Genomic DNA, 14,795 nt, shown 5'->3' with positions numbered 1-14,795 from the left:
GGACAAGAGGAAATGGCCTCAAGCTGCACCAGAGGAGACTTAGATTGGATATCAGAAATAATTACTTCACCAAATAATTACTTCACCAATGTCCAGCATTGGAACAGGCTGCCCAGGGAAGTCGTTGAGTCCCCATTCCTGGGCATATTTAAATTCATTGGCTCATTTAAATTCATTGGCGCTTGGGACATGGTTTAATGATGGATTTGGCAGTGCCAGGTTAATGGTTGGACTTGATGTTCTTAAGTTTCATTTCCAATCTAAATGATTCCTTACTGTAGTCACTAAAAGGAGTAGATGTTCCCTTGTAGTGCAGAAATCTACCCAGCACAAGGGTTATTTAAAATTTAAACCTCATGCAAAACTTGAAGACATTTCTCCCGAAATTCTCTGGATCACCTGACAAAACCAGCAGTATTGTTGCAACACTTCAAATTGCTCAGTGAGAGAGAAACCACCAGAATTTAAAAATACATAATATTTGTAAACCTCTCAGCAAGGACTACTCTGCATCAGTACAGCAGCTCCTGCTCAGCAAGTACTGGGTATTATTTTAAATGCCTTATTCATGTATTTTAATAACTTGTGTTTAACCTTGACACCGGATGCTCTGGGTTAGTAATGCTAACTCTGACTTCTGCCTCTACCTGAAATGGTTTTTAATCCTTCAAGGAAAATGCAGAAGCAAAACACGAATTTCATGCCCAACAATCACGTGCCACACCAAGAAAACATACTTGAAGTCATAAAAGTGAATGCTGTTTCACTTCTTTCCCAGAGGACACTGTCAGAGACAGACCTCAGCAATTTCAATTTCCCTTCCACCATTCTGGTGTTTCAGTATTTCCTTAGACAATTCAATATTCTCCAGAGACCAGGAAATGCAACTCTCAAGAAAGACTTGATGCAAAGATTTAGCTGTCCACCTTCTTAGGCAAGTTAGAAATAAGTGGAGAAAAACCAGACAGTGACACTGGAAAAACATATGCTACACTGATACACACTTCACTGAAGGAAAGATTTATCATTTCCCATTTCAACAGAAGGGACTAAATATCCTGTGAAATGAGTATATCAAAGCCCAACTTGATACCTGTAATCTCGTCATTTGAAGAATTTCATGTAATGATTTTACATGAGAAATAGGTCATTGACTTTTACATTTTTTTAAATGAGTTCAAACTGCACCTCACTACAAAGCCAAATGGAAGAGCAAAAGGAAAGTGGCTAGGCTATTTCAAATTGAATACTGGGAATAATAAAATAATGTTGAAAGAATAAATTGCATCACTAAGTGAAATAGTTTTAGGCAGTCAAGCATTTCTGTGCTAAAAAAGTAAAGCACAAAAGTAGCATTTAAAGAACAGCATTAATCTATGATTTCCAAGGAAGGGAATAAAAATATCTGCTCAAGCCACTTGACAATATAATTGTCTTAATTGGAAAGCAAGCAAAGACTTTGCATTTAAAAAATTGCATGTTCACAAATTCCATTCTTTAAGTAAAAGAATTTAAAAACAGGGCTGATATTCTGAGATGGTAACAATAAATATCAAGTGTTGAATAACTGTCATCTAAGAAAAATGGATTTCATCATCTTGCAGCTAACTTTTGTTAATTTAATTTTAATTTTGTCCAGGAGATTCAGCATGGCCTTGAATCACCACATCCTCTGTAGAACAACTGTCTACATCTAGACTTTTGTCAGTGTTTCCTCACCATGTAAGGAGCTAATGTTATAACTCCTGATCTGCAGCAAAAGGTACAGAAAATATGACTGCTTTACCAGCCAGTGAAAATTACATAAAATGAATCCCACCCATTAGCACAGTTCTGTCTGCAGATGTGTTTAAAGATTTTGCTGAAAAAGATCTAACAGGTCTATTATCTCAGGTATTAGGACAAGGCACAATTATTTTCCTTGATTCAAAGTAGGCATTGAACTCAAGCACTCAGAGGTTAACATGCAGAGCACACAATTAAAACATTTTAAAAATGGCTTAAAAAGCCAAACATTAAAAAAATTAATTAATTTAGCTTTTGGCCTCTGATTTATGCTGCTTGATAGACAAACACAGCCTTGATATTTTCATTGCTCTCGTTTATATTGGTATCAGTTTCCTAAGTTAATCAAAGCAAATCTTCCTTCTCCCTAGAAAAAGAACAAAAAAGCAACTGCAAAAAGTAAAGAGCAATAAACATGAAAGTTAAGTGAAAGTTGCTGCTCAAGCATTTTGCTACTTTGAAAACAAACGTGAAACTATGACATTTTGAAACAAACATGCTGCTTGCAAAAGGCAATAAATACATTTTTTCAGATTAACTAAAACAGAAAATTAACAGCAGCTTTCCTGCTTTTTACTGTATTTTACAAAGTCTATACAGAGCTCCTCAAAAAAATCACCTGCATGTTGCAGAACTAATGTGTACTTTCAAATGCTTCAGTCAGCTCTTCGTTCAGGATATTTGGTCTCTGGTAAGTAAATAAAAATACAATAAAAGTCCTTATTTGACAAAGAACTGTAAATAAACCCCAGTATTACTCAAATGCTTCATTTCAGTAGTGCATCCCAATCTCCTTTTAAAAGTTTTGGTGGTTTTGGTTGTACTTTTTATTAAACTAAAGGTAAAACCTTCAAAGATACAGATAAGCAATAAGGAAAACAAAGGCTTAAACACAAAACTTCAGGCAGAAAAGCACATACCTGCTCTGTATTGGTAACAAGACTTTGTACCTGTCTAGACAAGTCAGTGACATTCTTGCCAAGTACTCCATGGCAGACAATCAAAAAGAGAAGGGTTGGGCACTTAACCAGATTCTTCTTGGATTTTAACATCTTTAATTACAAATCTGCTTTAAATTAAAAGTTCTGCTTCTAAAGACATAGAGCAGACCTTGTAAAACAGTTTAATAATGCTGTAGGAAAAGACAATTAAGCTATAAATAAAATGCCCCATCGTTTACCGTTATCCACACTGAGGCCATAAAAAAAAGAAAAGTTTAAAAAGCACATCTAGGAGGCAAAGAAGAAACAAATTAGATTTAGCAGCAAATTAGAGTCTACAGTCATACTGGCTAGCATTGGATGTGATATTAAATAAATGTGACACCACATTTATACAAGTTGGTCTTTGCAGAGATCCAGCACTACAATACTGAAGCAGCACACTTAATCTGTACCAAAGAAATGTAAATATTTGAGATGATAGAAAACTTGGATCAGTAGCGAGGTTAAAATTCATTTCAGTATAATCCATCTGCAGCAAGTGGAATGATGGGAAAATGCAGGGTATAGAACACATGTATTTCACAGCACACACTTCTCTTTTCTCTGAAGCACTTGCTAAGATTGTTCAGGATTGCCAGACCTGCCTGGAAAAAGGTACCTTTTTATTTCCTCCATTTATAAAATGCATCAACATCTTGCACTGTTGGTCTGCAGATGGGTAATCCTTTCCACTAGGTCCAGTTCCTAGAGTTCACTACTGATAGGTTGAAGAAGCAACCTTTTTCAACAAAACATGTAGCTTTAATATAAAGATTCTGCTGTCCCAAATATTTGAGATTCTCTCATTTCTGGGAGATAATATGTAATTAATAAAATTAAAAGTGTTGAATAAATTATCTGTTTCCTCATCTGATGTGACAGGCATATTGCACAGTTGTAAAAGCAGTCTGAAATGTAACTCAAGGCTATGAAAACTACTTTTAAGACTACAGCAATACCTGCCCAGTACAGCTGCATGACTGTATTTATTCTTAATATTTAGACACACTTTCAGAAATATTGAAACCCTCACTGCCACACATATGTTCTTTAAAAAGGCACATACATTCACCTGCACAGATCCAAGGAACGCAGAAGTGGACACCACTTTAGTAAAGAGGCTGAATGAATGAAATTTTTCTTACACATTAATAAAAAGCTGGAATGTGTCGTAAACAAAATGTGGAGGCTGGCAGCGTTGAAAAACCAGTCCATGCCTTTGTTTCTGAGCTAAAACACAAGGAAGCCACATAGCCCCAACCAGAACAAAAGAATGTCAATATGTTTCCCAGAAAACTTTGATTTCCTGAAACATTCAACACCTAAGAAAGCATCTCACTCTAAGTGTGTGGTATCCTTGCTGGCCTCTCCAGGCAGTCAAAATTCAGTTTTCCTACATGTGTGTATCTTGGAATAAAGGCAAACACAGATTAATGAACCAAGCTAAGTACTCTGTGGTGCAGCCTTGCTTTAAAAACAAACAAACTCCAGCACCTTCCCCTATGTGCTCCTCCTGCCTCCCCTAAGGAATGCACACAACATCCCTCTCCATTCACATACCTTGCTGAACCAAACCACACGTGGTGTTTTCCTCACTCACAGTTCCAAGCTTGCTCTTGCAGAGGGCACTCTGAAATTCAGGCACCATGAACGACTCACCCTTTTCCCGCTTTCTGGGAGCTGAACTACAAAGCACTTCCTCTGCTCTCTGCAGTTGTCAGCCAGCCCTGCCCGAGCACAAATCCATCAGCGTTTACTGCACTCATTAATGAGTGATCTCCCATTTTAACTGTCATCAGAGAGGACACTTAATTGTTTCCCCGGCTGGAATGAAACCCAGCTACTGTATCCAACCAGCAGATCCGATGTTCCCAGCTCAACTCTGCTCACAACCCAGGACAACAAAGTGTATTAAACAAACCCAAAGCGGGAGAACAAAGCACAAGAAACAGAGATGCAAAGAAACTCGTACGAGCAGTGAGATGTGCTTTTACTGTATATAGTTCGGCTTTCCCATAGCCCAAACGGAACACTATCTTCTAAGAAAATTTACAATAAGAGAAGAACTGACAGGGTTGTTCCTCCTGCTGCCAGGGGCCAGTAGAGGCCGCTCCAGACCACGGATCGCTCCCGCAGAACCGCGGGATGGGACGGCGGCTTCCCGACCCTCGCCTCCAACACAACAGCCACTCCTGGCATTTCTCTGCCACTTCTCAGTCCCACAGCCGCTTTTCCACCCGTACAAATGACCCCAGTGAAGTCCAGTCCCCCCCAAGGGCAGCTCCTGATGCAGGCTATCACTGGTGACCAGAATCCACATCGATGCACATGGTGCTCTCAAGCATCCCCAAACTGGGTCTTCTACCCCCTGCTGAGGAACCACTCCAGGCTTCTTTCCCTAAAAATTTTCCCACGACACTCTACAGCACACAAAACCCATTCATTTCACCAGAGACTATCCTCACAATTTCTAGAGATGGTGTGAACACACCACTTTTGGTGAAGTTTTCACATGGTTCCAGCTACCCAATTTTTATTCCACTCCAGGAACTCCCCCCAGCTCGAACTGGCCACGCACAGCAGTGACACAGTGACAGGTTCATGGGCCGGCTCCTCACATATGTCACTTTATATACTTACTTATACATTAACTTCTATTTAAGCACAGGGTCAAGAACCACAAAGGACATCATCTACACAAAAGATCTCATTAATGAGGGTCATCATTATTCCTTACAGTAAGCTGGGTGCTCCAGTATCTTTTACTTCTCCATCATGGAGAACAGAGCAAGAAAAAATAATTTGTTTACAGCAGGTCAAGGAACACATACAGTAAAAAGTTTTTTAGACCACCTAAACAGCCACCAAAAAAAGGTACAGTTTTCAACATCCTTATAGGAGTGGGGAAGATAGGAATTTCTGCAGGGCAGAAGAAACCTGTTGATTAAATTTATTAATGAGATTATAAAACAATCTTCTCAGATAATCAAAAGGACTGAACTCAATAATCCAGACGGTCTCTTCCCCTTTGGGCTTCTGTGATTAAATAATCATTAAGTGGGTATCATCTGTAGCCCACTGTGGGTGAATCTGAGCTCCTGTATGGTTTTCAGTGACACTGGACCTGAATGTACACACTTGGCACAGCAGAATCAAAGTTGAAAAGGCAGACTTCTGTTTAGTGTGCTTTGCTCTTTGCTATTTCCAAACACTTGAAACACATACCATGCATATTTCCTACACACAGTACAGGCTAAATACAAGAATTAAAGACTAGCAGTTGCAAAGAGTTACTGACTATTGCTTTGCCAATTTCATGGGTTTGTTTCTTGTACAGCCACTTTGTTACCCAAAGAAAAGGCCAAGTTGAACTAGAAACTGACTTCAGAAACAAATAAAAGGTTAACTTCAGATATTTAAGTGCTGATTTGTACTTTTTTGTTCCTAATTCTAGGCTACAATTTGAATGCATGATTACCTTTGAGATGTGCAATACCTTTGCAGAGGTTCACAAAGAACTTGTGTAGCAGCAGTATGCTTTTTTAAACATATTTAAATACAAGACAGTTAGGTACCTAACACTGCAAGAACAGATCCCTTCACACCAATAGCCACCACAATCTTTGAAAGCTGTATGAAGATTTAAAAAAAAAAACATTCCACACTTTCCAAACTTTCCAACTTCCCCAAGTCCTTTGGACAATTAGAAAAAGAGAAGCAAATGGAAGGAAAAATCTGCACTGTAAAGCATACATGCACTGCTTTACCATCATCACTACCCTTCCCTGTATGTCCCATCTCCTTCCCCACAAAGAGTTTGCCAACCACAATTAACATTGCACATCACAACCAGAAACAAACCAGAGCCAGTGCTGTCCAGTCTTCATTCAGTTCCACAAATACTCAGCAACAACCTTTCTGCAGTGACTCTCCCATAAAGCACTTGCCCCACAAACACAAGGTATTTGAAAAACATCGGTAAAAAAAACAAAAAAAGATGGAAAAGTGTGGTGCAAGCTATATTCAGCACTCAAAAACTATGACAACTATGATACTTTCAAAGACTAGTACATGGGGATCCAGAAGAATCAGTTCATACATCACTTATTTAATGTTTTATTTAGTGATTTTAGGGTAAGAGGCAGCACTGCCCTCACAGGGTTTGCCACCATCAAGAAAACCTGAGGAATATTTGGAACAGAGAAAATCATTCGCAAAGATATGGATGTGCACAAATGGGAAGAACTGGAATGTAGCTTTCTAGTATAAACTACAGTTCTTAAAATTTAAAGCAGTAAAGAAAAAGAAAGACCTGTATGTATCAGTAATTGGCAGTATTTACATGTGCTGTCAGTGTGGGCGTCTTCCCTAAATAGGCAAACAACCTAAAATGCAGAAAACTGAGAAATTTTTAGAGCCAAGAAAGCACTTTTGTTGTCTGAAAGCCTGACAAAAGCTCACTCCAGCAGAGGATTCTGTTCACTCACATGCAACAAAGATGACTTCATATTGCAAGAGGTGCAGAGAAGAGCTACAGGATAATCAAACAGACGGAGAGCCCTTTTTAAAGGGCTGCACAAAGAACTTGGCTTGCCTAGTTGAGCAAAACAAGGCTAAGAGGGAATGTGACTTCAGACAAGCATCTCAAGTAAATAACCAAAGGGAAAACAGTACCCCTTCAACTACAAGACAGCTGCCCAGCTACAGAACAGCAAAATACATTCTAAACCACAGCACGTTAATTTGGAAAGTTTCTATCCAACAGAAGTGGAAATTTTCAAATTTCAAACACCTGTTAGGCAGAAAGAAGAGAAAATCTTACCTGGTTTTGATATGAAGCTTGACCAGGTTATAAAACTTTGCTTTACTTCATGACGTTTCAAACCTTTGTTTTACTATATGATGTCACAAGTTTGTCCACAGTATTGAAAGAAGCAATAAAGACACAGAAGTAAAAGAACATGAGACTAGTTAAGTTTTTTTTACATAAAATACAGCTCACACCCAAAATTTTATCTTGTATTTTCATGATCTCACAAATCAGTTGCATAAGTGGAGTTAGCCTGTATATATTCAGATTGAAGTTATTTGAAACAGCAGTAATACTTCGTAATACTTCTAATTTCATTAGAGAAATAATAAGACTTACAAAATCCATTAAAGGGCCAATGTGGTAAAATTACAATAGAGTGTATTAATTGGTGAAATTATCACAAGGGGGAGGGGTTACTTGGAACATTCCTCCTGACACCCTTCAATAAATTAGTAGCCAAGGAGTAACAATGTGCTTGTGAAATTTCTGTAGACGACACCAGACTGGAACTGTCACCAGTAACAAAGAGGACTGGGTAGTTATCCAGGAGAGTTCACGGGGTTTGAGAGCTGGAATGCCAGAAAATGGAATTTAATAGTACAACATGTGAAATCATGCGTTTAGGGACCAGTAACCTTTTCTGTAAGCTGAGAACTCACCACGTGGAAGCAGCACAGGAAGAATGAACAGAGCAGTGAGGTATGGAATCATCATCTGAGGATACTGATGTTTACATGAGCACAACCAGAGCTCGGTATGCTCATGGAAGAAAAAATGAGAAATTCTACTAGGCTCAGGAAGGCTCTGAGCTGAAATTAGGGAGGGTAGAGCACTGCTGGGGGAAGTATCACCGCTGAAGAGTTAAATACTGTATCCCATATCAGGAGGATCTTTGGTCTGAAGCTGTTCAACTGAACAGACTTATGTTAAAACATTGCTTTACTAAAGACGATTGAGTTTACTAAATTGCTCAATAAAATACATACTCCATTCCTTATTTCATTTCCTGTAGCAGTTCCAGCCCAAGGTAAAGAAAAACATTAGCACGAATTATGAAAATGTACTGCACATAACTCAAATTAAATGGATCAGAAAGTAAAAGTTTTGTAACTGCATGACAAACAAGATAAGAGATGGTCTTCCAAACAGAGCAGTTGGGATGAAGAATTTAAGCTGTTCCAAAATCGCACTAGTAAGTTCTGGACAGGACAGAAAAACAAATAGATGTATTCCTACACCCAGAAGTTTATGTACTCAGGTAAATGATCTGTTTACAGTACACTTACAGACTGGATATTTTAGAGTTCCATCTCTGGGCTGTCCAACCAGCAGAACTCTTATTCCTTCCTTTCAACGCACTGGCCAAAGATAAAGGTGGCAGCTCTAAGTGTTATTGAGCTGCTCTCCAGCACTTTGCTACTACCTACTGCTCAAGAATCAAGGGCTAAACTAACTGCCCAGCCCTGTAAGGAATTCAGACAAATGAAGACTGAATGCCTTTTTTCCCCTTGTGGGTGAAAAAAAGACATTTTAGGATCATCTGGAATTTTAGTTAACAAACATCCAACATACGAGGCATTTGTCATACCTTCAGTCAATTGCTGCTTACCCCAGTGTGGTTTGGAAGTTTGATATTTACTAAAACCTCAAGTTACCCAAGGATTTTGGAGTATGCTCTGCAGGCATTTCAATACTGCACAACTGTGACACTGCTGTCAGTAGTGACTGGGGCTGTGCTTAACAACCCGGGGTGGCCATCCCAGTCCTGCTCTGAAGCAATGAGAGAGACTGAGCATTTTCCAGTCTTTTTCTGTTGGTTCCATTAAATCTGTCAGGCATTCTGAATGAAAACGCAAAGATATCACACATGACTCTATATCCAAGATGTACCAGAGTTTTGCTCATTTGATTAAATCTCTACTTTTACATCGGTGTTTGTAAAAGCCTTATATCTGCAACGTTTGAAAGAAGCTCCCTTAGTTATTCTACTTCACTGCCACACTCTTGCATCCCATAGAGGAAAAGCACCTCAATAAGCAGCACATCCCTGCTTGTAACAGCTCCCTGAACAAGAAACGCCACATGAAAGATCCCGACAGCAACCACCAGCCCTGGCAAGGCAACTTCATCCCTTCAGCCCCGTCCCTGGGAACAGACACTGGAAGCCTTTCACTTGCAAAAACTTCCCGGGGCTGCTTCCCGTCCGCAGCCACGAGCCGCTTAAAATAACAAAACCACCATGCACCTTCCACCTCGGCCGGCGCCCAGCCAGGCAACGCTCCACCTGCCGCAAACCTCACTGTAAATAAATAGCGGGCACAAAAAAAAAAAAAAAAAAAAAAAAAAAAAAAAAAAAAAAAAAAAAAAAGGGAAAAGTGAAGTGTGCCGCCTCCAAGGAAACCTGTTGCTGACCGCAGCCGGAGCGCGGCTGGGGGGATCGCGCATCCCGCCGCGCCCGGAGCCAACTTTCCCGCGGGCAGGGATGGCTCCGGCTGCCGGGGATGGGCAGTGAGGGCGGCGGACGTGCGGGGCCGGTGCGGGGGCGGCCGGGATGAGCCGAGCCGGGATGAGCCGGGCCGGGGCCGCGCCAGCAGCGCCCCCCATCCCCGGGCGGTGGGCGCGGGGCCGGTACTCACTCGATGAAGTAGCTGGCGCCCTCCTCCGAGAAGCCCTCCTCCCATCCGCGGGGCAGGTCTGCAGGGCACGGGGAGCGGGGAAACAGAGACAGAGAGAGAGAGCGGGAAGGAGGGTGAGAACTTCTCCCGCGGACCCCCCCGGCCGGCTGGGGGCTGGGAGGGGGCTGGCAGGGGGCTCGGAGGGGCTGGGGACACGCACCCACCTGAGCGGATCATGTGGCCGGAGTTGACGGGCTCGCCGGTGCGCGGGTGCAGCCAAGTGGTGCTGCGGGTCAGGTCGCTGCGGGGAGAAGCGGAAAACACGCACCTGTTAGCCGGGGCGGGAGCGGGGCCGAGCCGAGCCGCCCCCCGCGCCCCTCCCGCGGCGGCCCTTACTCGATGAAGAAGACGCGGCCGTCCCTGCAGACGCCGTAGGACCAGTGCTCAGGTAGAGTGTCCCGCCCCACCGCCGCCGCCATCTTCGCCGTGCGCGCCGCCGGCCGGGCCGGGGCGGTGGTGCGGGCGGGCGGGCGGGAGGGCGGCCGGCGCTCGGCGCCCAGCGCCCGGCTCTGCTCGGCTCGGCTCTGCTCGGCAGCGCCACCGCGGCGCGGGCGGGGGGCCGCACCTCCCGCCCCTCGGGAGGCCGCGGGAGCGGCGGCGGGAGCGGGAACAGGAGCGGGAGCCGCTGCCGCCCGGCTTTGTCCGCCCCGGCCCCGCGCCCGCCCCCGGCCCCGGCCCCGTGTGGGCCCCGGCCCCGGCCTGGCGCAGCGGCCCCCCGCGGCCACCACTGCGGCCACCTCCGGGCTCAGCCCCGCGGGCGGGAGCCGCACATCCCCTCAGCAGCGGGGCTGTCCCGTCTCCGCCCCGGGAGCTGTGCAGGTGTGAGCGCACCACGCTGGCCCCGTGGGGAGACACAGACAGGCCGCGGGGACTTTGAACCCCGGGCACAGCGTGCGGGGGCACCGAGGGTAAAACCTCACACAGAGGCAGCTGGCCGGCAAAGCAGAGCTGTCACCGGCGTCGGGAGGGACCTGTGCCAGCCCCTGGGCTCATCCGTGACCCAGAAAAGGCAGGAGGGTAACGTGAGAGTCCTCCCGGAGCATCTCAGCGGGGCTGGGCGGGCTCCCAATCACACCAGGAGCCTCACTGGTGCTGTGGGGTGTGTGCCGGTGCTCCAGATGGAGTTAGGTGCTCCAGTCACTCAGAATGTGGTTTAGGGACAGAGTGGATGGGACAAGCCAGGAGTGGGCTGCCGTACAGCAGAGCCCGTGGGTTCCTTACTCTCACCCCAGCGCCAGCCAGCAGAGCTGGATGGATGCCAGGTGAGGAGCCCCAGCCAGCGCCTTGCCTTGGCCGTGGTGGTGGTTGCAGCAGGAGACAAAGTTGCAGCAGGATTGACAAAGCCAAAGGGTTCGGGGTGCAGAAATGTCTCTTTCAATAAGATGGCTGAGCCAAGCATGGCTCTGTGGGGTTCTTGCTGTTCTGATACCGGGGAAGAGAGAAGGATCAAAAAGGCAGGAAATGGGACATTTGCAAGCTTGGCATAGGAGAGTGCTAAAGGGGAAAGACAAGCTGCAAAGAGGGGTGGGGAAGGGTGGGTGGGTCTGACTGGGGACAGGTTGGTAAAGAAAAACAGAGGAGACCAAGTGAGGACACGGCTGTGGGGGACAGCGCCAGCATGCAGCAGGAGAGTGTGAGAGGGGAGAGTGCTGCAGCACAGGGAAAATGATAACGTTTGCTTTTTCTTCTAAATAACCAAAATAAATCATGAGAAGAAAGCAGGAGGCAAGAGAAGCAGCATCAGTCAGGAGACAGAGGGCTTTGCTGTATTTCACGCCAGTTTCAGACACTGTTGCAGGTCTGGTGCATCAGCTTTGTGTAGACTTGCCTTTTTGACCACTGTTGGAGAAGATACTATACTGTGTATATATACACTATATATACTATGTATATACACACACTATATTAACATGGTGTCATCTAACAACCAAGAGTAGTCATTACTGTGGCACACATAGCAGACTAACTGATATTCTCATCTTCCAACAAGCCACAGAATTTTACTTTATCCACAGTTATAAAGCAGGAGAGAGCATCTTGTAGCCCTTTATCCTATGTCAGAATTTTGATTAAAACTTCTAGTACTAAAACTTCTGCTTCTGTTCTGCCTTCTTTTTTTTTTTTTTTTTTTTTTTTTAACCTTATTGGGTTTCCATGGCAAAGTTTTGGAAGAGGGGGAGATGCAGGAGTGGCTTCTGTCAGAAGTTGCCAGAAGCTTCCCTTACATCCAACAGAGGCAATGCCATCCAGCTCCAGCATGGACTCCATGCTGGCCAATGTATTGGATAAGTGATTTTAAAAGGGAAAAAAAGTTAGCATGAAGGAGAAATTTGGTCCAGGGAATGAGTGAGAACATGTGAGAGGAGCAGCCCTGCAGGCACCAAGGTCAGTGCAGAAGGAGGGGCAGGAGGTGCTCCAGGCAGCAGAGCTGAGATTCCCCTGCAGCCCATGGAACACCCCAGGGATGCAGAGATCCACCTGCAGCCTGTAGAGGACCCCATACCAGAGCACGTGGATGCCTGAAGAGGCTGTGACCCCATGGGAAGCCTGTGCTGGAGCAGGGACCTGCAAACCCAGGGAGGAGGAGCCCATGGTGGAGCAGGATTGCTGACAGGAGCTGTGACCCTAGGGGGACCCACTCTGGAGCAGCCTGTTCCTGAAGGAAGGACCACACCCCATGGTAGGGACCCAGACTGGAGCTGCACATGCACAACTGCAGCCCATGGGAAGGGGCTTAGTTGGAGAAGTTGATGGAGAGCTGTCTTCCAGGGGAGGGATCCCACGCTGGAGCAGTGTGAGGATTTTCCCCCTGAGGAAGAGGAGTGGCAGAGGCAATGTGATGAACTTGTCACAGCCCCCATTCCCCATCCCTCTGTGCTACTGAGAGGGAGGAGGTAGAGAATCAGGAATAAAATTGGAAATGGGGGGTAGGGGGAGGTGTTTTTAAGACTTGATTTTATTTCTCAATACACTATTCTGATTTGATTTGTAATAAACTAAATGAATTTCCCCAAGCTGAGTCTCTTTTGCCCATGACAGTAACTGGTAAGGGATCTCTCCCTGCCCTTACCTTGACCCACAAGCCTTTCATTATGTTTTCTCTCCCCTGACCACTTGAGGAGGGGGGGAATCACAGAGTGGCTTTGGTGGGCACCTGATGTCCAGCCAGTGTCAACCCACCACAGAAGCCCTAACAATTCTGAGTCATTCTGATTAGGTGTGAGTTATCACAAAACTGGCAGTAAAGTCAGTTCTAGTGCAATTCCAAAGTAAATCAAACACAAGTTACTTAGTGTAATTGTATGTTTCTGTCTGTGCAGAAGAGATTAAGACCAGCTCTTGCTCTGGAATCACCCATTTGCCATGATGCTCTGAAGCAAGGCTTCCCTGCTCCATCAGCTGCATGAGCTCATTGCATGTAGCTTGTAACTCCACCGGCTTTGGCCACTCAACCACCGTGACAAAATAGGGTCATCCACCTCCAATGAATAGTAACTTCATTGAATAAACATTATTGTGGTTTGGATTTCAGGTCCTAAAAGCATTTGTACTGGGTCAAACTAAATGTCCGTTTAGCCTAATATTCTGTCTCATGTCCCAACAGGAGCAGGTGCTGGGAAAGAACACAGGAGCCAGACAGTCACAGGTGACTCCAGAGCTTCTTTCCTCAGCTCTACCCACATCCAGTGCCTGCCTGCAGAAGCTGTGAGCTCAGAAAGCTCGTGCTCAAGATGTTGTTTCCATATCTAACTCCTAATGGATCTTTTCTGTGAACCTGTCCAGACTAGATCCCACATAACTCCTATCATCTAGCAGTAGCAAAGTGCTCCTAATGCTCATCTTACCTGAACTGTGTATGAAGAATCACCTTCTTCTTTTTTTTTTTTTTTTTTTTTGGGGGGGGGTTGTTTTGGGGTTTGTTTTTGGTTTTTTGGGGGGTTTTTTTGAGTTTTTTTGTTTTTTTGTTTTGAATCCAAATCCCATTACATTGATTTTCTTCAGTTCTTGCAATGAAGGAGACTGGGGTCACAAGTGCAGCCTCCTGCAGTGTCAGCATTGATATTAGACCAGGTGGCCCAGGCCTTTGTCCAGGTAAGGATGTAAAAATACTACAAGGACAGAAATTCAACAGCCTCTCTTAGCAACTAGTTCCCATGTGCCTGTGGTGAAAATACTTTCATTATATCAATTTAGAAACTCCCTGATTCAATTTGTCACCATTGTCATATGACCAAATCTTGAGTTGATGCATCATGGTGCCTGAGGCATTAGCACATTATCACATACACCTGCAAATTACAGAGAAATGCATTATTGAAAAAGCGTATTTTCTTACAGAAACTTGATTAAAATCAAGATGAAAATTTAGTCTAGATTCATGAAAGTTCACAAGCTGACTGGTGTTGGCCTCATCAGGAGGTAGGTTTGTGATTTAGAGCCTGGAGGAAGAATGCTGCCAGGCATCATTTATTAATAAGATTACCAGTTTTTTCTGGGTTTTGTTTTTGGTTTTTTGTTTGGTTGGTTTTTTTCCAGGCT

The 14,795-nt window shown here is 44.3% G+C and overlaps 1 protein-coding gene across 4 annotated transcripts in view; it reads right to left on the bottom strand.

The window, feature by feature from the left end:
- PLEKHA7 (pleckstrin homology domain containing A7) overlaps positions 1-14,795 on the bottom strand; it is a 160,563-nt gene that overhangs the window by 132,570 nt on the left and 13,198 nt on the right. For 3 of the 4 annotated variants that reach the window (XM_083864059.1, XM_083864061.1, XM_083864060.1), the window contains exons 1-3: positions 10,593-10,699; positions 10,421-10,497; positions 10,218-10,275 (exon numbers count right to left, since the gene is read on the bottom strand). In XM_083864059.1, coding sequence (XP_083720185.1) covers positions 10,218-10,275; positions 10,421-10,497; positions 10,593-10,675 — 218 coding nt within the window. In that variant the 5' untranslated portion in view covers positions 10,676-10,699. Of the gene's footprint in view, positions 1-10,217; positions 10,276-10,420; positions 10,498-10,592; positions 10,700-14,795 lie in introns of those variants that run through there. The other variant, XM_083864062.1, reaches the window with a different exon arrangement.

Source organism: Zosterops lateralis (assembly GCF_965231275.1).
Source record: "Zosterops lateralis genome assembly, chromosome: 6".
NCBI lineage: Eukaryota > Metazoa > Chordata > Aves > Passeriformes > Zosteropidae > Zosterops > Zosterops lateralis.
Note: the sequence above shows the minus strand (reverse complement) of the source record. Positions and strands in the feature narration are given on the sequence as shown.